A 21476-nucleotide genomic window follows, 5' to 3' on the forward strand; every position below is an offset into this window, starting at 1 on the left:
CACTTGCTTGTTATCATGGTTGTAGATGTTAGTGAACCAAAAGTATCTCAAAATTTTTTCAAAAATTGGGCATGGTGTCTCTACAATGTAGAACATCCCAAAAGTTCACTACTTTAACCACAAATCCTACATCTACAACCAAAACCATGTTCAAATAATCGATTTCATAATCATATCTAAGAACAAGCAAGTGGGCATGAACAAGTAACCTAAAACACCTTACTTTTCACAATGTAGCACCAAAATATAACAAAATCAGCTTTCATACCTTTGTTTGAAGATGCACAAGTGCTTGTGAAACTAAAACTCCAAAAACCCCCAAATAATCTCGAACTAGGGTTTGGGATTCGGACCCAAAAACCGTGTTTTCCCCTAAATCTCTCGTCAAAATCAACAAGATTGTGAAAAATTAGCCAAGTTAGACTAAAATTTCACTTGATTTGGACAAAAATTGAAGGAATTATGAAAGATTGAAGGTAGAAGAGCTATGGAGGTTGTGGTGGGTCTTGAGAAGAAGAAGATGATGGTGATGGAAGAATGTAGAATGACAAGAATGTGTGTGGCTGGGATTAACTCACGTGAAGTTGTGTTTTTATGTTTTTTTTTTATTTTTTTATATACAAGCGGACCTCAAACGTCGGACACAAAAAAACTCCGCACCGTAAATTACGGTCTCACCGTAATTTACGGTGAGACCTGGACATGTGTTCTTCGTCGTAAGTCAGTAGACTTCTACCGTAAAACTTCAAAATTTCTTAACTCCACTGTAAATTACGGTATGACCGTAATTTACGGTAAAAACTGAACCTGAAATCTCACCGTAATTCAGTAGAGTTTTACCGTAATGCCCAAAATATTTTAACAACCACCGTAAATTACGGCCATACCGTAATTTACAGTGCACACTGGGCATCTTTGCTTCGCCAAAACTTGAGGTTTTTATGTGAAAAATTTTTAGATTTTTTTTAATTTTTAATTTTTTTTTATGTTTTTTAATTTTTTCAAAACTTGTAAAAATTACCCTACCCCCTCAAAAATCCCGTGTTGTCCTCAACACAATGTAAGAGCAATTCGTAACCCGAACATCCCCACACTTGTTTCGAACACGGACTTCGAGGAACTATGGCAATTGTGCAAATTATACAAAACAAAACAAAACAAAATACTACTATATACACTACCGAACCTGGGCCTCTCATGGTTGTTCTTCATCGACCGGGCGCAAAATGTAGCCCGCTTTGTCAAGCTCCAAGTTGTTGATGTCATTTCCCTCCAAGTACTGCTTCAAGCGGTGACCGTTCACCGTTTGTTGTTTCAATGTTTGCTCGTCTTGGATGTCTACATCACCAAATTGCCCAACTCTCCGAATGACATACGGACCCATCCATTTGCTTTTAAGCTTGCCCGCGAACATCTTCAATCGTGAGTTATACAACCAAACTTTCTGACCCACTTCGAACGTTTTCTTTCGCAGTTTCGCATCATGCACTTTCTTGAGTTTATCTTTATAAGCCGATGCACATTCGTACGCCTCATCTCGAATCTCTTCTATCTCGCTCAATTGCGACTTTCTCAACTTACCCGCCTCATCGTAATCCGCGTTGACTGTCTTGATCGCCCAATGTGCCCGATGCGCCAACTCCATTGGCAAATGACAACCCTTACCATACACCATCCGCCAATAGGAGTCTTGTAGGCCGTACGGTATGCCCACAAAGCATCATCTAACTTGCTCGACCAATCCTTTCTATCCGTTCTTACCGTCTTCATGAGGATCTCTTTGATTTGACGGTTGGACACTTCGACTTGTCCACTCGTTTGCGGATGGTAAGGTGTGTCAACTCGGTGGTTCACGCTATACCTTTTCAATAATTTTCCGAAGTTGAAGTTCTTGAAATGTGACCCACCATCACTTATAATAACCCGCGGGATTCCAAAGCGAGAGAAGATGTTAGATTGAACAAATTTACAAACAACCGAATGGTCGTTTGTTCGTGTTGCAATAGCCTCAATCCACTTTGAGACATAATCCACCGCCACCAAAATGTAAAGAAAGCCATTTGAATTCGGGAACGGACCCATAAAATCTATACCCCATACATCAAATATCTCTACAACCAAGATTGGTTGTAATGGCATCTCGTCCCTTTTCGATATGCTTCCCATCTTTTGACAATTAATGCAATTCCTAGCAAACTCAATTGCATCCTTGAAAATGGTGGGCCAATAAAACCCACAAGAAAGAACCCGATAGCCTGTTTTATGCCCACTGAAATGACCCCCACAAGCGGACGAATGGGCATGAGTCAAGATTTCCAACACTTCCGTCTCGGGCACACACCTCCGTATAACTTGATCCGGTCCGATCTTGAAGAGATCCGGCTCATCCCAAATGTATTGCTTCACTTGGACCATGAATTGTTGTCGACGCTTTTTGGTCCAATGAGTTGGAATGGCACCCGTGGCTAAATAGTTGACATAATGAGCATACCACGGTGCGACGAAAGTGGAAACGGCTAAAAGTTGCTCATCGGGGAAACTTTCATTGATTTCACTCACATCATCGGTCCCTTCCACCGGAATCCGAGACAAATGATCCGCTACTACATTCTCACTTCCCTTCTTGTCTCGGACCTCTAGATCGAACTCTTGTAATAATAAGACCCACCGAATCAAACGCGGTTTCGCATCCTTTTTCTCCATCAAGTACCGGACCGCACTATGATCCGAATAAACCACCACCTTGCTTCCCCAAATATACGAGCGAAACTTATCCAAAGCATACACCACCGCTAGTAATTCCTTCTCGGTTGTGGTGTAGTTAAGTTGTGCTTCGGATAAAGTTTTGCTTGCATAGTAAATAACCACCGGTTTCTTGTCAACCCGTTGACCTAAAACTGCACCAATAGTGGTGTCGCTCGCATCACACATTATCTCGAACGGCTTTGACCAATCGGGTGGTTGCAAAATAGGTGCCTTGACCAAGTGTTCCTTCAAAACAGTGAAAGCTTGCATACACTCGTTAGTGAAATCAAATGGGACATCTTTTAATAACAAGTTGCATAAGGGTTTGGTGATAACACTAAAGCCCTTAATGAAACGTCTATAAAAACCCGCGTGTCCCAAGAATGACCTTACACCCTTAACATTTTTAGGAGGTGGCAAAGATGATATTACCCGTATCTTTGCCTTATCCACCTCCATTCCCCTTTCAGAAATCACATGGCCCAACACAATGCCCTCTTGCACCATGAAATGACTTTTCTCCCAACTTAGCACTAAATTTTTCTCAACGCACCTTTTCAAAACCTTTTGCAATTCGTTGAGACAAGCATCAAAAGTAGTGCCAAAAATGGAGAAATCATCCATAAATACTTCGAGCGACTCTCCAACCATGTCCGAGAAGATACTCATCATACATCGTTGGAAGGTTGCCGGAGCATTACACAAGCCAAATGGCATTCGCCTAAAGGCAAAGGTGCCATATGGACATGTGAAGGTGGTCTTGTGTTGGTCATCCGGGTGTATGGCGATTTGATTGTAACCCGAATACCCATCTAAGAAGCAATAATATTTTTGACCCGACAATTTTTCAATAATTTGGTCAATGAAAGGTAGCGGGAAATGGTCCTTAGAAGTGGCGGCATTCAATTTTCGGTAGTCAATACACACCCGCCACCCGGTAACCGGTCGGGTGGCAATTTGTTCACCACTTTCATCCTTGACTACTTGAATGCCGGCCTTCTTAGGCACAACTTGGGTGGGACTCACCCAAGCACTATCCGAAATCGGATAGATGATTCCCGCATCCAACCATTTAATTACCTCCTTTTTAACTACCTCCCTTAGGTTCGGGTTCAACCGCCTTTGAGCTTCTCGTGTCGGTTTGGCATCTTCGGTCGTGATGATTTTATGCATAACAATAGATGGACTAATTCCTTTGAGGTCGGCAATCGTCCATCCAATAGCACCCTTGTTCTCTTTTAAAACCTCCATCAATGCTTGCTCTTGTGCCAACTCCAAATTAGAGGCAATAATGACCGGTAAGGTGTCATTATCCCCTAAGAATACATACTTCAAATGGCTCGGCAAGTCTTTGAGCTCCAACTTTGGTGGTTCCTCCAATGATGGTTTTGTACCCGAATCGATTTCCACCGGTAGACCCTCGAATTGGTGGGTCCATGGTGGTCTACCTTCTTTCAATGCCATAGCATCTTGTGCTTTCAAACACTAGACGAAATCCAAACTTGTTGAGCATCCATCCCGAAGTCCAAACTTGTTGAGCATCCAAACTTGTGAGTACACTTAACAAAATTGTCCGATTCAAACACTAGACGAAATCCAAACTTGTTGAGCATCCATCCCGACACGAGATTCTTCCTTATCTCTGGGACATAAAGCACATTTGTCAAGGTAAGCTCCTTGCCCGAAGTCATCTTCAAGACGACCGTGCCTTCCCCCTTGATGCTTGCGGTAGCTTTATTTCCCATATAAAGATTTTCTTCACCTGAAGCTTCCTTGAATGTAGAGAAAAGAGCCTTGTCTCCACAAACATGGAGGGTTGCACCCGTGTCAACGAACCATCCTTTTGGGTTTTCACCCATCGCGTTGACTTCTTCAATCATAGCCGCTTCCTCGGTTATCATTGCGATTAGAGGCATACCATCCTCATCAACCATGTGCGCACGCTCACGCTTAGGTTTCTTGCATTGGTTAGCACGGTGCCCCGTCTCGTTACAATTGTAACAAGTACCTTGGAAAGGCGCAGGCTTCTTTTTCACAGCCCCCTTTTTCGGTCCAAGGTTGTTAACCTTTGCTTTCCCTTTGTTGTCCTTTTTACCCTTGCCTTTCTTGCCCTTTGAGGACTCCCCAACTTCCACCATGTTTGCCTTAGCCGAAGCTTGCAAAATGGTGCCTTTTTGGGCCACCCTGTTTTCTTCTTCTATACGAAGACGAAGAAAAAGATCCTCGACCGACATTTCCTTTCGCTTGTGTTTAAGATAATTCTTAAAATCCAACCAAGCAGGAGGTAATTTTTCGATCATGGCTGCCACTTGAAATGAAACGCGATTGTCCTCAGTTGAACCAGAACCAGAACCGCAACAACAACAACCAGGGCAACGGACACAACAACGGTGGAAACAACAACAATAATGGCAACGAAGCTAGGGGACGCGCTTTTGTGCTAGGTCGAGGTGACGCAGTGAACGATCCCAACGTGGTTATGGGTAAGTTTCTCCTTGATGATATTTACGTTACTGTTTTATTTGATTCGGGTGCGGATGCAAGTTATATTTCTGTGAAAGCCAGTAAATTGCTAAAACGTACATCAACACCCCTAAGCACCAAACACATCGTAGAACTAGCTAACGGTAAGAGTTTAGAAGCCACACAGATAGTCAAGGGTTGTAGTATTGTCTTAGCTGGTCAAGTTTTCTCCATCGACCTTATTCCCATAGTCTTGGGAAGTTTCGATATCGTCATTGGGATGGACTGGTTATCCCAACATCAGGCAGAGATCTTATGCAGTGAGAAGATCATTCGTATTCCACGATTCGGTCAAGAACCTCTCGAAGTTCAAGGTGACAAGAGTGGTGCTGTAGTTGGCATCATCTCCTTCTTGAAGGCTCAGAAATGTTTACGAAAGGGGCACACTGCCATTCTGGCACTCGTTACAGACGCATCAGCAAAGGAAAAGAAATTGGAGGATATTCCAATTGTTCGCGACTACCCTCAGGTGTTTCCTGAAGACTTACCTGGCTTACCGCCTCACCGTCAGGTCGAATTTCAAATCGAGCTCGCTCCAGGAGCAGCACCCATAGCTCGCGCACCATATCGTCTAGCTCCATCAGAACTGGAAGAACTATCAAAGCAGATACAAGAGCTCTTGGAAAAGGGCTTCATTCGTCCAAGCTCTTCGCCTTGGGGAGCTCCAGTACTATTTGTGAAAAAGAAGGACGGTACCTTCCGGATGTGTATAGACTACAGGGAACTCAACAAGGTGACGGTGAAGAACCATTATCCTCTTCCACGCATAGATGATTTATTCGACCAGTTGCAAGGGTCGTGTTACTACTCCAAGATAGACTTGAGGTCTGGTTATCATCAGTTGAGAGTCCGGGAGGAGGACGTCTCCAAAACTGCATTCAGAACTCATTACGGTCACTACGAGTTTCTTGTCATGCCGTTCGGGTTAACGAACGCGCCTGCCGTATTTATGGATCTTATGAACAGGGTGTGCAAACCCTATCTTGACAAGTTTGTCATTGTTTTCATCGACGACATTCTGATCTACTCCAAGGGTCAGGAGGAACACGAGCAGCATCTACGCCTTATTTTGGAACTCCTACGGAAGGAACAACTGTATGCTAAATTTTCGAAATGCGACTTCTGGCTTCGTGAAGTCCACTTTCTAGGCCATGTAGTAAACAAGGATGGGATCCATGTCGATCCATCCAAGGTAGACTCGATCAGAAACTGGCCTGCACCACGTACGCCAACGGAAATACGCCAATTCTTGGGTTTGGCGGGGTACTACAGACGGTTTATCTAGGATTTCTCAAAGATTGCTCAGCCACTTACACTACTGACACAGAAGGGTGTCACCTATCGCTGGGGAGACCCTCAGGAGACTGCTTTTCAGCACTTAAAGGATAGACTTTGCAGTGCACCTATCCTCTCTTTGCCAGAGGGCACAGACGACTTCGTGGTTTACTGTGATGCATCCATTCAGGGTCTTGGATGTGTGTTAATGCAGCGCGACAAGGTTATTGCTTATGCCTCGCGTCAACTTAAGATTCACGAACGGAACTACACGACGCACGATTTAGAGCTGGGAGCTGTTGTTTTCGCGCTTAAGATATGGCGACACTACCTGTACGGTACCAGGTGCACGATTTACACCGATCACAGGAGTCTCGAGCATATCCTTAAGCAAAAGGATTTGAACATGCGTCAACGACGATGGGTTGAACTACTGAACGATTACGAATGCGCCATCAAGTACATCCAGGCAAAGCCAATGTTGTGGCTGACGCCCTCAGTCGGAAAGACACTTTACCACGGCGCGTGCGAGCGCTACAGCTTACGATTCAGTCTAGCCTTCCAGCACAGATACGAGATGCTCAGGTAGAAGCATTGAAACCCGAAAGTGTCAAAGCTGAAGCCTTACGCGGCTCACGACAACGAATGGAACAGAAGGCAGACGGCGCCTACTATGTAACGGGGCGCATTTGGGTCCCACTTTATGGCGGTCTACGCGAACTTGTGATGGATGAAGCACACAAGTCTCGCTACTCGGTACACCCAGGGTCGGATAAAATGTACCACGACATCAGAACTACTTATTGGTGGCCTAGCATGAAGGCCCACATCGCTACTTATGTCAGCAAGTGCTTGACCTGTGCGAGAGTCAAGGTTGAATACCAGAAACCAGCGGGCCTACTTCAGCAACCCAAGATACCGCAATGGAAATGGGAAGAAATTTCCATGGATTTCGTTACAAGCTTACCTAGATCCCAGCGTGGGAATGATACCATATGGGTGATCGTGGATCGACTCACCAAGTCTGCACACTTCCTAGCTATAAAGGAAATGGATAAGTTCTCCACTCTCGCAGACATTTACCTTAAAGAAGTTGTTTCGAGGCACGGGGTGCCCACCTCCATCATTTCGGATCGGGATGCACGATTCACGTCAGAACTATGGCAAGCAATGCACAAATCTTTCGGCTCACGGTTAGACATGAGCACAACATATCATCCTCAAACGGATGGGCAGTCTGAGCGAACGATTCAAACTCTTGAAGACATGCTTAGGGCATGCGTTATCGATTTCGGCAACGGCTGGGAAAAGCATCTCCCTTTGGTGGAGTTTTCGTACAATAACAGTTATCACACCAGCATACAAGTCGCTCCATTCGAGGCATTGTATGGACGTAAATGCCGGTCACCCCTCTGTTGGGCAGAGGTGGGCGATAGTCAGATTACGGGTCCAGAGATTGTAGTGGACGCCACGGAAAAGATAGCACAAATACGACAACGCATGGCGGCAGCACGCGACCGTCAGAAAGCCTACGCGGACAAGCGTAGAAAGCCTTTGGAATTTCAGGTCGGGGACCAGGTTTTACTTAAAGTCTCACCCTGGAAGGGTGTGGTTCGTTTTGGCAAACGGGGCAAACTAAATCCGCGGTACGTCGGACCGTTCGAAATCATTGAGAAAATCGGCAAAGTAGCCTACAAGTTGTACCTACCAGCTGAACTCGGGGCAGTTCACAATGTATTTCACGTGTCGAATCTGAAGAAGTGCCTATCAGATGAGACCCTTATCATTCCTTTTAAGGAACTCACTATCGACGAGCGGTTGCAGTTCGTCGAGGAAGCAGTAGAAATCACGGACCGGGATGTGAAGGTCCTCAAACACAAGAGAATCCCTCTTGTTCGAGTACGTTGGAACTCCAAACGTGGCCCAGAGTACACCTGGGAATGCGAAGACAGGATGACAGAAAAGTACCCCCAGTTATTCGGAACCAATGCAACCACTACTGAGGCTGAAGCTACTACTTCGGAATTTCGGGACGAAATTCCAGATCAACGGGGGGAGGATGTGACACCCCAGGAAAACCAGTGAACGTTATAATCTACCTAGCTTCCTCAGTGAGTGCATACCAAATTTCGGGACGAAATTTCTTTTTAGTTGGGGATAATGTGACAACTCGTACCTTACCGTCTTTTATATTACGTGTAACTGTTGAACTAGATATGATTGCGTGAACTTTAATAATTGAATGTTATGATTATGTGATATGTGTGTTAAATGTTAGTGTAGTGAACGAGCCCAAACCACACACTATAACCCGAACGCACAAGGCTAACCGGTCACACAAGCCCATTCGGGCCACTCCTTGTAATCGGACACCATAGGGCAGCCGAGTTGGGCTCGGCCCACTCCCCTTTTACGCAAACAAACACCCTCTAGGGACTTGTTTTCTCATTTGTTGCAAAACATAACACACACAAGTTACACCAAAACCCTAGAAGCTCTCTCTCTCTCTATCGTGACTTTTGGGACCCGACGGCAAGCATTCTTCGAAGCTCGTGAACCCAAATCGATCCCCTACTTTCATCTCGGTTAGTATGATGCCACTAATTGTATGCTTATATGTGATATTGTTAATAATCGGATTACATGATCGGTTAGGGATATGCTAGTAACTCGGTTGATATGTTGTATGATATGTGTATGCATGATAAACGGATTGAAGTTTGCTATCCTTGTTATTGTTCTTGTTGTAAATCGAATTGCCTGTTTAGAACCGAATGGATATGTTTAATCGGTTGTGTCATATTTGAACTTGGTTAATATGTTTAGATGGTAGGGTTTAATCCGGTTGGATGATGATGATAAGTTGTTCATGCTATGTTTAGTCTAGGGTTCATACGAATTAAGGTTTGGAAACCCTCGTTCGATCTAGAATTTACATATTGTGAAACTGTTAGTTGTTGATTGATTTTGTGCAAGTTTGGAAACCACGAAACTGATTGCATGAAACATGGAAATCTGTTACAATTTGATAGCCACACGGTTGCGACTCGAGACCACACACTTCCGGCACAAACCGCACCAGTCGAGACCGAGGTTGCGAGTCCCGTTGCGACTCGAAACCGGACCATGACAAGTCGAGACCGAGGTTGCGAGTCCCGTTGCGACTCGAAACCGGACCATGACAAGCCGAGACCGAGGTTGCGAGTCCCGTTGCGACTCGAAACACTCCTGTTGCGACTCGAGATCGCTGGTTGCGACTCGAGACCAGTTATTTCGCACACACTGTTTTGGACCCTACACTATCACGGGCCCAATCGATTGGGCCAAGTAATTGGACTTACGTACTAGACTGCTAATTGGACTGTTTATGTTAGCTGGGCCGGGTATAGTTTGGGCTTAGACATCCGAATCGCACAAGTGGTGAATTGCTATACTTTGATTGTTTGCATGCTATACGTGTTTGCTATGATTCATGAGTGCATTACTTGAACCAAACCTGACTTGTATAATAACCATGATAGGACGTGGTTGACCACTTACTAGCTACCTATACTTTCTGTGTATCTGCCGAGCAACCCAAGGTGAGTTCACACAAGCCAAGGCATGGGGTTCCCAGGGTGGGAATGGGGATTTGATGATTTACTGTACATACATAGATGGTAGAACCTACTGCTAGACTAGTAACACTTATTGAACGATCTTCGCACACCTGCCAAGGGTTGGCCGCGATATTATGACTGACTTCGCAGACCTGCCTTAGGAAGGCCGCGAACTGTAATCTGCTAATCTTCGCACACCTGCCTGGTAGGCCGCGATACAAACAAACCTAGTCTAGAATACTCGGGAGGAACATCCCCTAATATCTTCGCACACCTGACTGGGAGGCCGCGATACGAACTAAATGATATACGACTTAACGAACGAACAAAACGCTACTCACACTATACTATTACTGAACTGTTAACTGTGAACTCGCTCAACTAGTTGTTGATTATCTGCTGCATGCCTTGCAGGACCTTAGGTACATTATGGAGCTTGCACAGGGAGGAGCAGGTCGTTGTGGGATACGGATCGTGAACGATATTTGAACTTATAACTTATTTGGGTTTTCATTATTATGCTTCCGCTACTTAAACAAAGTTTGGTTTTTGAAACATCAATCATGTCGTGATGAATTACTCTATCTACTTTTATTATTAAATGCTATGTTTGATATGATTGATGGCTTGATCCTGGTCACGTCACGCCTCCAAGCGGTGGTACTCCGCGTGTGGGATTTTGGGGGTGTGACAACTCAGGTCCCTGCGCGCGCGCAAGACACACTGGTGCGCGCGTAGGTTTGCACACGCATGCGTGGTGCGTCCACTTGGCTCAAGTCTATATGCGCGTGCGCCACGTCACCTGTGAGCCTATACGAGCGCGCCACACAGTCGCGCCGTATTGGCTCACTCTGGTGCGCCGCGCACGACACAGCAGGACCCATGCACCATGCGCGCAACCGCGCGCCTCCGTGCCATGTGTACTCGCGCGCGCATATGCATGACTGCCACGTCATGCGCCGAATCACCTACCACTTGGTCCTTGCAACCCTTGTGCTCCACCACACGCGCGCGGTCAAAAATACAAAGGCGGCTCTCAAGCGGCGATTCGAAGTGCAAAGTGCGCCATCAAAGCGCCACATTGCGCCTCATCGCCCACGCCACGCGCGCGCGCGCGAGCGTGTGCGAGTTAGGGTGCTCCGCACCCTTCGCGAGGACACTAGTGTGTGCTTCCATGAAACAATAAGGATGGAGAGATCCTACTTAAATACCCCTTTAAGTTCCATCTCTCATCCTATGTGGGACAAGGTGCCACTTTCCCACTTATTTCAGCATTCAAGTTTCAAACACCAACTTTGAGCATCGATGTCTCATTCATCTTAGCTCCGTTTTGGACGTGGTTTAGTTCGTTGCGAAGCCCTTCCAACGTAGAACACAAACCCACAAATAAATACATAAAACCCGCTCATTTTATTATATTTATTTTTAGTCCAAAATTAGGAAAAAAATCATTTTCCTAACAAAATTTCCAACATTATATGTATTTTATATGTTTTATATAGTATATTATAAGTTTAGTCCAACGATATTACAAGTATTATCATAGAAGTCATGCATAGAGGTAGGAGGATAAATCTTCTATTTTAAAACCTCTTTTGTATATTCACCAATGCACAAGTTGTCATAAGACAACAAGGATGGTCATGAATGAACAATAAAAAAATGAAATATACATACTAACTAGGAGGAAAACATCAAGTGAGGTGTGGATTGTAAGTAGGATAGCCCAATCTTTCCAAGTAATCACACATACACAAGTTCAAGCCTTGTTCAACACTTGTGGGTTAAAACCCTTTTAAAAACAGAAAGTTTAGAGGATTAAAACCTCTGGATTTGTAAATTACAACCTTGTTTTTAAGCACACTTAATCATAGTCTTGATTAGTGGCATAAGGACGTAGGAATGTTTGAAGAAAACATAAGTTTATGTATGTTTACTTGATCAAAACAGAAAGTTCTTGCACTTTTAACCTCATTATGGTGCTGTTCCATCTTTGGTTTTCCATAGAAAACCTATGGAAACATACCTAGGGTTGTTCCAAGTGCTAGAAACAAGAAGAAGTGAAAAAGATGGAAGATAAGTGAGTTTAAACTCACTTTTGTAACTTGATATGATTCTGACTTTGCTACTGTTTTTGCACCAGATTTGGAGTGTTTAGAGAGTGGTAATGAAGTGTTTGTAAAGTGGGAGAAGTGTGGAAGTGAGTTGGGTTTTATAGGAGGTGATTAGTGTTGAAAATGATAATCAGAGATGAAAAAGATAATCAAAGGGAACTGATTTTATTGATATATTTCTTCCATTCAAAACAGAAAACGAGCCTTTATTTATAGGCTTTACAAGAACAAATAAAAGGAAAGACTTAAATATGGAGATGATGTTAGGATCTTTTATTTTTCTAAATTATTTTTTTCCTTTTCTAACACTCCCCCTCAAGTTGAATTGTGGGATTGCCACGACTCAACTTGGATTGGTTTTGTTTTTGAGTTTTGATTTTGGGTTTTGATTATGTTTGGTTTTTGGTTTGGCTACCGTCTCCTTGACATGGTAGTTTGAGCTATTGAGTTACCGCCTTTAGACATGGTAACCTTTGATTTGACTTGAGTTACCGCCTTTCGACATGGTAACTTTTGGTTTGATTGAGGCTACCGCCTTTCGACATGGCAGCCTATTTTGGGTTTTGGTTTCCCCTGAAGTTGAAAAAATTCAACTTGGTCATTTGGGTCTTGGCATTGGTTTTGAGTTTTTGGGTTTTGGTTTTTTGGTTTTGGGTTTTTTGGGTTTTGGGTTTTTTGGGTTTTTGGTTTTGGGTTTTTGGTTTTGATTTTTTTTTTGAGTGGATTTTTTTGAGCTCTGATTTTTTGAGCTTTGATTTTTTTTTGAGCGGAAACGTTATTTGTTTTTTTTTCTTTTTTTTTAATATTTTCTTTTATTCAAAAAAAAGGGAGACCTTTGCATTGCATGTTTAACTCCAATGGTGCGACCTCCAACTGATGACCATTTTTCAGCTCAATTGCACGCTTGGCATCATCAGTCGCAACAAATTGAACAAAAGCAAAGCCACGGTATTCAGTCGACCCTTTCTGTGTAACTATAAGGCAGCGCCTAACTGGTCCGACATCACTGAACGTTTCTTCAAGCTGAGAATTATCGAAAGAGTAGGGCAAATTGGAGACGAAGACGATGGCTGGACTGTGTTGCTGACTTCCACCGTCTTCTTGCTTCATCTTCCTCTTGTTTTTCCCCATCGATCTATCTGTGATTACGATCAAATGCGGACAAATCAGTTGGTTTTAGGGTTTTACGGACAAAAGAGAGCAAATGCGGCTGGTTGGTTTTCAAAGAGGCTAAGATCCTTCGATATACAGAGGAGATATGGGCAGGGTTTTTCAAAGAGATCAACAGGGGTTGGTTTTCCTAATCGGTGAAGAAGAGCTTATTCCGGCGAAACTGCGGTGGAGATACGGTGGTCACAGTGGTTGGTTTGCTTTGTTTTTCGATCCGTGAACAACCTTTTAGTAGCGCCGAACAGAACTGTTAGGGTTCAAACAACAAGAACGAACTGAAACAAGGTCTGAGCGGCTAGGATTTCTTGCAGCGACGGTGGATTCAGTCAGATTTTGGGATTTTGGTTGAACGGTTTTGGTTTTGGTTTTGGTTTGAGATTGACGAACAGAGTTTTCAAGGATCATAACTCTGCTGTGATACCATGTTGTAAATGATAATCAGAGATGAAAAAGATAATCAAAGGGAACTGATTTTATTGATATATTTCTTCCATTCAAAACAGAAAACGAGCCTTTATTTATAGGCTTTACAAGAACAAATAAAAGGAAAGACTTAAATATGGAGATGATGTTAGGATCTGTTATTTTTCTAAATTATTTTTTTCCTTTTCTAACAATTAGGGTTGGTTTAGGTGGCCATTTAACGCAAGAAACACAACCAAAAACACAAAATTGGTCAATGTTGGAGTTGCAAACAACAATCTGTCGGATCAGGGGGTGTAGCATTGCACGACCACAAGGGGGGGGGGTACCTGTGGCGCGACGCGAGGGTGGGTAATCCGGGAACAAGTTTGATTTTTGACATATTAGCCCCCTGTAGTTTATATTTGAGGTTTTAATGTATTTTAGGGGCATTTTATTTAATAAAAGCATATTATAAGTGGTTTTTAAGTAACATAAACATAAGATCAAGTACGGTCACGTATGATTAAGTATATGCATCGAGTACATGCATCGTATAAGTTTAAATCATGCGTAGAAAGCGTAGAATCCATGTATATTACGTATTTGCTAGTTTATCACATATTTTCAAGAATTACACATATAGGATCAAGTGTTTTATGAATCCAAGTGTACGAACATGTACGAATATGTAAAACATGAATGTAAGGAATACGAATTTTATTTATGATCCAAGTCTCGGATTTTACAACGGTATAAATGAAAAGACGAAATACAAGAATACAAGATTTCCAAAAAATAGAAATACGAACAATGCTTTCTAATTATGGAAGGTACGAAAAAGCAGGGCATTACAACTATTAGCTAATCATTCCAATTTTAATGATATTTTGAAACCGAAAATCTGCAAACAAACCTCAATCATTCCAGTTACGTTTCAATCACAATTCGACCTAAATACCCACTCGGAATTGCATTCATAACGTTTGCACATTCGATTATACCCTCAAGTTTCCCTCTGCAACCATGTACAACGATCAGCGAACTCACTAGAGTAACTGACCGCCGAACAGGAACGTGTTCCACCTTTCCAACGTCCTATCCGGTAATTAATTACATACATTCTGATTGTTTTTATTTGTAGTATAAAATCCCTATGTTTATTTAATAATCAGAGGAAAATGTATACCTAATTTGATGAATCAGTAGGCTAGGGTTTATGTTTGTTTAATTTGGGAATTTAAGTCTTTTGGCAACTGATATGCCCTCAATAAATATTATGAATTTTCAAAAATAAAAAAAACCCTCAGCTGCCGGCTGTTTCCAACTCAGTTAGACATTTAGATGAAAATGACAACTATTTGCAAAAGTGAGGGCCATTATGGTACAAAAATGTAATTTTGGACGAAAATGACAAACAGACCCAAACCTCAAGGACGATTTTGAGAATTTACTCTTTTTTTAATCAAAATGTCTTTAATGAAACACACACACGCACGCGCGCGCGCACACACACACACACACACATATATAGAGGCCGGTTAACGTATAATACCTCTTATCCTACATTATGTATGCGATGCCCTCAGCCGTACGATTTTCAATCGATCAAACAGAAGAAGACTAACAACGATCGACCAGCAATCGAAGAAGATGAACAGTAACACACACACAGATTATACACATGCGTTTTGTTTTCTTGAAAAAAATAACATGCGATTTAACTGGGAAGATTCACATGCGAATTAAAAAAAATATTTAGTAATATGCGAATTCCTTGGAAAAATAAGAACTGAGTAACACACATGCGAATTCCTTGAAAAGACAAAAAAAAAAAAAACATTAAGACGTACATGCGAATTCAAAATGAAACATTGCAATACATATTCATTTTATTGGATTTCACATATTATGATTTCGCAAATGGAATTCATTAAAATAATTTAATGGGGGGAATCGCATGTTACAATTTTTAATTAGTTATGGGAATTCACATGTAAATATTTTAATGTGCATATTTTAGTTATGCGAATTCAAAATGAAACATTGCAATACATATTCATTTTATTGGATTTCACATATTATCATTTCGCAAATGGAATTCATTAAAATAATTTAATGGGGGAATCGCATGTTACAATTTTTAATTAGTTATGGGAATTCACATGTTACATTAAAACATAATCGCATGTTAATTTTTAGTGTATATGTTATATGCTATGAAATCGCATGTGTATATTATTATTTAATGTGCACAACATCTAATCGCATGTTATTATTTTAATATGCATGTTATTGTTCATGAAATCGCATGTGTTTAGGTTTCTTCAAATGTAATGCTCTGATCTGATACGAATCAATCAAACAATCAATAAAAACCTAAAAATTGAACTGATACGAATCATAATTACAGAGATAGTTGTCACACCCCCAAAATCCACCATGTGGAGTACCACCGCTTGGAGGCGTGACGTGACCAGGATCGAGCCACAATCATATTGAACAACGTAATAAGTAAATTAAATCAACCACAATACAATTGGTGACCAAAGCTAGTTAACTAAGTTCGAATTAATCAGCGGAAGCATTAAAAGTAAAACCCAAAAACATAAGTCCATAGTTCATAAGTTTAAAGCGTAAGTTTAATAAGTTCAAAAGGAATTAAATATTAAATACGGAACATAACAGTCCGTATCCCACAACGACTCCTTCCTCGTGCAAGCTCCAGCATTTAACGACCTGTAAGGCATGTAACAACGAGTCAACAACAAAGTTGAGTGAGTTCACGGTTGGTTGTTTAGTTTTAAGTTGTTTCTGAAAACGTGGTTTGTCTTTCGTTGGCGTAATTGCCGTGGGGGTTACCCCGTAGTTGAAAGCATGATTAACCAGTTCATTCTTTATTACCCAAACCATATCCATGATCAGTGGGGGCTTCCCCATGTGAACCACTAGACTTTACCATATCGACCACTAACGCAAATAAGTTGTGCCCTGTGTCAGTGTCTATCGTCACTGACAGTCTGCCATAGTCCATTAGTACACGCCCGTCCGACTGGCACGGTGTGAGGTTTGTTAAACCTAATAGCGCTATTAACTAATGACCCACTCGCCATTGGCCTTGGCGATTAAGTCGATATAAAATGAGGGACTTCATGATAGAGTTTTGTCTAGTAGGTTTTAAGGTTGTTGTCCTACCCAAGGAGGACGAACGTATGTAGTTCTACCCAAGGAGAATACGCAGGATTAATATTGGCATCCTACCTATGGAGGATGGCCGTACATATCCTACCCAAGGAGGATATGTAGATTCCGTTTTAAGTTCTTTAACCCATTCCCAACACCGGGAATCCCATGCCTTAGAAAGTGTGTGAACTCACCTCGGTTTGCTCGGTTAGATTCTCAAATATAGCTAACAGTCGAGGTCGGTCAGTCACGTCCTAATATAATTACCAGTTAATCATTTAGTGGTTTTTCAAATAGAGCACAAAGTTCCTACACGTATCTATCACATAACATGCATTACTTTAACGGTCTATGCCCATATAATCTCCCCATCTATTCCCGTTCACAAATAAACGTACGATATTGCACATAACACTTTTATTGACACATAACATGTTAGATCATTCACAGATAGCATACTCGACATATAGACACGCAAATTACTACTTATGTCATTTCAACTTAAATATCCAAAACTGGCTATTTTTTGAGCATTTTAATAAAAAAGTTAACTTATTCCAAAAATTCCCAAATTTTTACAGAATATCTTAAACGATCCAAGTATTATTGTGTAAAAATATCGGGGTCCAGTTCATTGCCAATATTTTATAAAAAAATCATTTTCCGGACTGCACTCAGATTTATCTTTTTCTGACTGCAGTCCACTGAATAATTCATTGTAAGTCGGATTGACGAAATTCCAGTGGGACAATTACTAAGACATCAGTGTCCATCTACAGTACCCATTTCATGATCTAACTCTACACAGAATTCAAGTTATGGCAGAAAACAGAACGCATATTTTCAGTAGCAAAAATGCAGCTTTAGCTGCTGTTACAAAATGACACTTTAAAAATAGTAAACGAAGTCCAAAAATTATGATTCCAGTGCCATTAGAACCGTATTTCATAATACATAAATCTAGACTTCGGAAAATACATTTTTCGCTAAGTTACAGTCCTGTTACAGCCAACTGAAGTTGGCTGTAATTACCAAACAACCTACTATTTCAGCTTCTAACTTTCTAACTTGTGTTCGATTGATCCGTTAACATGTTTAGTGATCACAACAACATCAAATATCAATATTAACAAGTAAATCAGCAACATAATCATCATACACCAAACAACATCATTCTAACATCATTTCTTCATGTTTAAAGCTTTATGTTTAAGTTTTAACTTTATGTGCTTTAGTGTTCTTGAAGTTCTTCACATTTACCATCATGTTTCATACTTTAACCACCTCCATAGAATGTGAAATGAGTAGATCTAAGAGACTTACCACTAGCTTAAAGCTAGGAGAGTTCAAGTGAAGAAATTTGGTGGTTAATAGCGAATGGAGAAGGTCCTTCAACTTCCGAACGCACCGAGCTTCGTTGTTTACCTTCTTAAACCCTTGTATGCTTGTAGAATGCTTGAAAGTGATCAAGTGGTGGTGCTACTAGGGGCGGCCGAACAAGGGAAGAAGGAGAGAGCAAGTGTGGGTTGAAGGTGTGTTGTGAAGTAAGAGAATGGTGGACTAGGAGTTATTACTTATAGGCCCCAACATTTCTTTAACCTTGGTGTAATGTGTCATGTAAGAGGGAACATAATCTAATAAACAATTGAAATAAAATCAATTGGTGTAAGGGCCATGATGACCGTAGGTTAGGTGGGGGGGGTATGTAGAGTAGGTTTAAACTAAGTTAGTTACTTTAAGGTTAAATCGTAAGTATTAGTTAGGTCTCTAGTTAGTTGATATTTTTATGAGGTGTTATGATGTTCGGGGACCATAACTAGCTCAGTAATGTTAAAACAATGCTTCTAGCATTATTTTGGTGTTCCGGATAAAGTCCGGTTGTTCGGTTCGGTGTTGTTCCGTTAAAGTGCTTAATTAATCCGTAAAGTGTCATACAATATATATTTTTGTAACGTTTTTAATTTTCAACACTCAGAAAAACATAACAGACTATTTAATGACTTTTCTGTACATTATTAGTATGTTAACAAGTACATGTAAGTATAACACAGTAATCAGAGAGCAGTTAAGTAATTCCACACAGTCGTCATGCACTTTAATTAACATTAATAAATTGTACGGAATATATGGAATTTTGAGGGTTGTCACATTCTCCCCCTGTTAAGAAAATTTCGTCCCGAAATTTAGCGTGTGGTTACTGAGGAAGCTAGTTAAGCTGCGTTGGTTTCCTGGGGTGTCACAATAGTTGTGTAACGAACTCATGATATGCTTGCTTGTTGAAGGAATTGTCTAATTTTCCCTCTGATGATTGAATGGGATGTTTGATATACCCTTATCTAAGAAAAATGAATCAGGGACACGTGTAGGGCTGTGGGCATCGCGTACGTAATGTAGGATTAGAGCTATTGTATTCTACACTTTCTCCACACACACACACACACACACATATATATATATGTATATATATATATATAATAAAATTAAGCTATATAAAGGAGATTACTTAAAAAATATATATAAGAGTTAAATGCCATTTTAGACTCTGTGGTTTGGGCTATTTTGGCAGTTTAGTCCAAAGGTTTTATTTTTCACCCGTGGGTCCAAAAAGGTTTCACCATTGCCATTTTAGTCCACTGGGTTAATTTTATCCATCATATTTGTTAACAAGAAAGGCAATTCGGTCATTTATATGACCGAATTGCCCTTCTCGTTAACAGAAAAAATGGATGAAGTTAACCTAGTGGACTAAAATGGCAACGGTGAAACCTTTTTGAACCCACAGGCGAAAAATGAAACTTTGGACTAAACTGGCAAAATGGCCCAAACCACAGGGACTAAAATGGCATTTAACTCAAAATATAAAACATAATGTAAGAGTAAAATGCCAAAATCATCCCTAATGTTTGGTTATATTTTCTTGTTTCATCCAAAAGAACAAACATGTCCTTCACCTTAACAGAAAAATAAACTAAGTTAGTTATTTAGATGAAAATGACAATAAAACGCAAACTTGAAAGACTTAAATGCATACAACAATCATTTTGGATGAAACAAGCAAATATGAGTAAACCGTAGGGACAATTTTGGCATTTTACTCTTCTAAAAACTTATCATGTCCATTAAACAGGTTAGTAAGCTAACATGTTTATTAAACTGGCCGACTTACTATTAATACATTTATTTTAAGCAATGTTATATTCAGATTATTAATCCATTTAATAAATGGGTTATATTATTCAATTATAGGGAATTGGATCTTATCACCACAAACTAATCAAAATTGGCCGCTGTGCCACTCCCAACTTTCACTTTGGCTCCCGTCACCCCTAACTTAACACTTTGGTGTACCTATCAACCCGACGTTAACTAAACACTAACTCTGTTTGTTTTTTTAATCATACGTGTCATTGTAATCCTACGTGGCCAATCCGATGTAGAATACAAACCCCCCTTATCCTTTGCAACCTTATAAAACCCCCAAAATCATAACATCGATACGTAACACACACACTCATCTCTCTCAGTCGACGATTAAGACCTATTCTTTTTCAGTCGACGATTCAAGCCAAAAATCATACAAAACAGAGGTAAGGTTTATGTTAGAGTTTATTGTATTGTGATATTATAGGTCGATTTAACTCATGAAAGGTATTGAAGTGATTCTTTGGTATGGTGGATGTTTAGACTTTGCTTTTGAGCAACCTCAACATATTGGTTGTGATTCTAGGTTGTTGCTCGTAGATATTGACCATCTCGCGTACTTTGAGCTAGTAGATTATGCCATGGAAATCAATACCTATAAAAGTAGGGATTTTTACATGTATGCGCTGATGCTAATGGTGAATTTATGCTTTTAATGAATGATAAAGATGTTCTGCACATGGCAACAAAGGCTAAAGCATGGACTAAACCATTCATGGAAATGTTTATTCAAGAGAGCACAGTTAGTTTTGAACATAAGGCCCAGTCCAGTTCCCAGCACATTAAGCCACAGGCCCAGTCTACTTCCCAGCCCATTAAACCACAAGCCCAATCTAGTTCCCAACCCCAAAAACCAGTAGCCAAGTCCAAAAAAAGTAGTCCATGTAGGGAGAGTGACCAGGGCATCTGGTAAAAGTGTTACAACTCCTGTAGTCCCTAGATCTAGATATACTAGGTCAACTACTTTAGGTGTACATGCTGTAGTGGAAGAACCTGCTAGTTTAGATAAGGAGACTAGTGTAGAAAAGGCTACATGGGCATTTGATTTTGATAAGGAGTCTAGTGTTAAAGAGGGGGCAGAGGAAGAACCAACTGGTCAAGATAAGGAGTCTAGTGTTAAAGAGGGGGCAGAGGAAGAGCCAATTGGTCAAGATAAGGAGTCTAGTGTTAAACAAGGTGCAGAGGAAAAAGTACTCGTCAAGAGGGAGACACGGGTGTTAAACAGGGTGCATAGGAAAAAGTATTTGGTGTTGATAGGGATAGT

The 21476-nt window shown here is 41.0% G+C and overlaps 2 protein-coding genes across 2 annotated transcripts; both read right to left on the reverse strand.

Moving 5' to 3' along the window:
* Nucleotides 1–1195: 1195 nt before the first annotated feature.
* LOC110907653 lies at nt 1196–1645 on the reverse strand. The gene has a single exon (XM_022152602.1). It carries the CDS (start codon nt 1643–1645, stop codon nt 1196–1198), a length of 450 nt encoding a protein of 149 aa, XP_022008294.1.
* An 11427-nt stretch (nt 1646–13072) lies between these two features.
* Nucleotides 13073–13387, reverse strand: LOC110907652 (28 kDa ribonucleoprotein, chloroplastic-like). Its single transcript, XM_022152601.1, has one exon. The coding sequence runs from the start codon at nt 13385–13387 to the stop codon at nt 13073–13075; it is 315 nt and encodes a 104-aa protein (XP_022008293.1).
* Between the last annotated feature and the right edge of the window lie 8089 nt (nt 13388–21476).

Source organism: Helianthus annuus, chromosome 16 (genome assembly GCF_002127325.2).
Source record: "Helianthus annuus cultivar XRQ/B chromosome 16, HanXRQr2.0-SUNRISE, whole genome shotgun sequence".
NCBI classification, from domain to species: domain Eukaryota; kingdom Viridiplantae; phylum Streptophyta; class Magnoliopsida; order Asterales; family Asteraceae; genus Helianthus; species Helianthus annuus.

What these genes read in the sequence shown, in the direction of transcription:
- LOC110907653 (XM_022152602.1), bottom strand. Translation starts at nt 1,645, where the DNA reads ATGGAGTTGGCGCATCGGGCACATTGGGCGATCAAGACAGTCAACGCG.
- LOC110907652 (XM_022152601.1), bottom strand. Translation starts at nt 13,387, where the DNA reads ATGGGGAAAAACAAGAGGAAGATGAAGCAAGAAGACGGTGGAAGTCAG.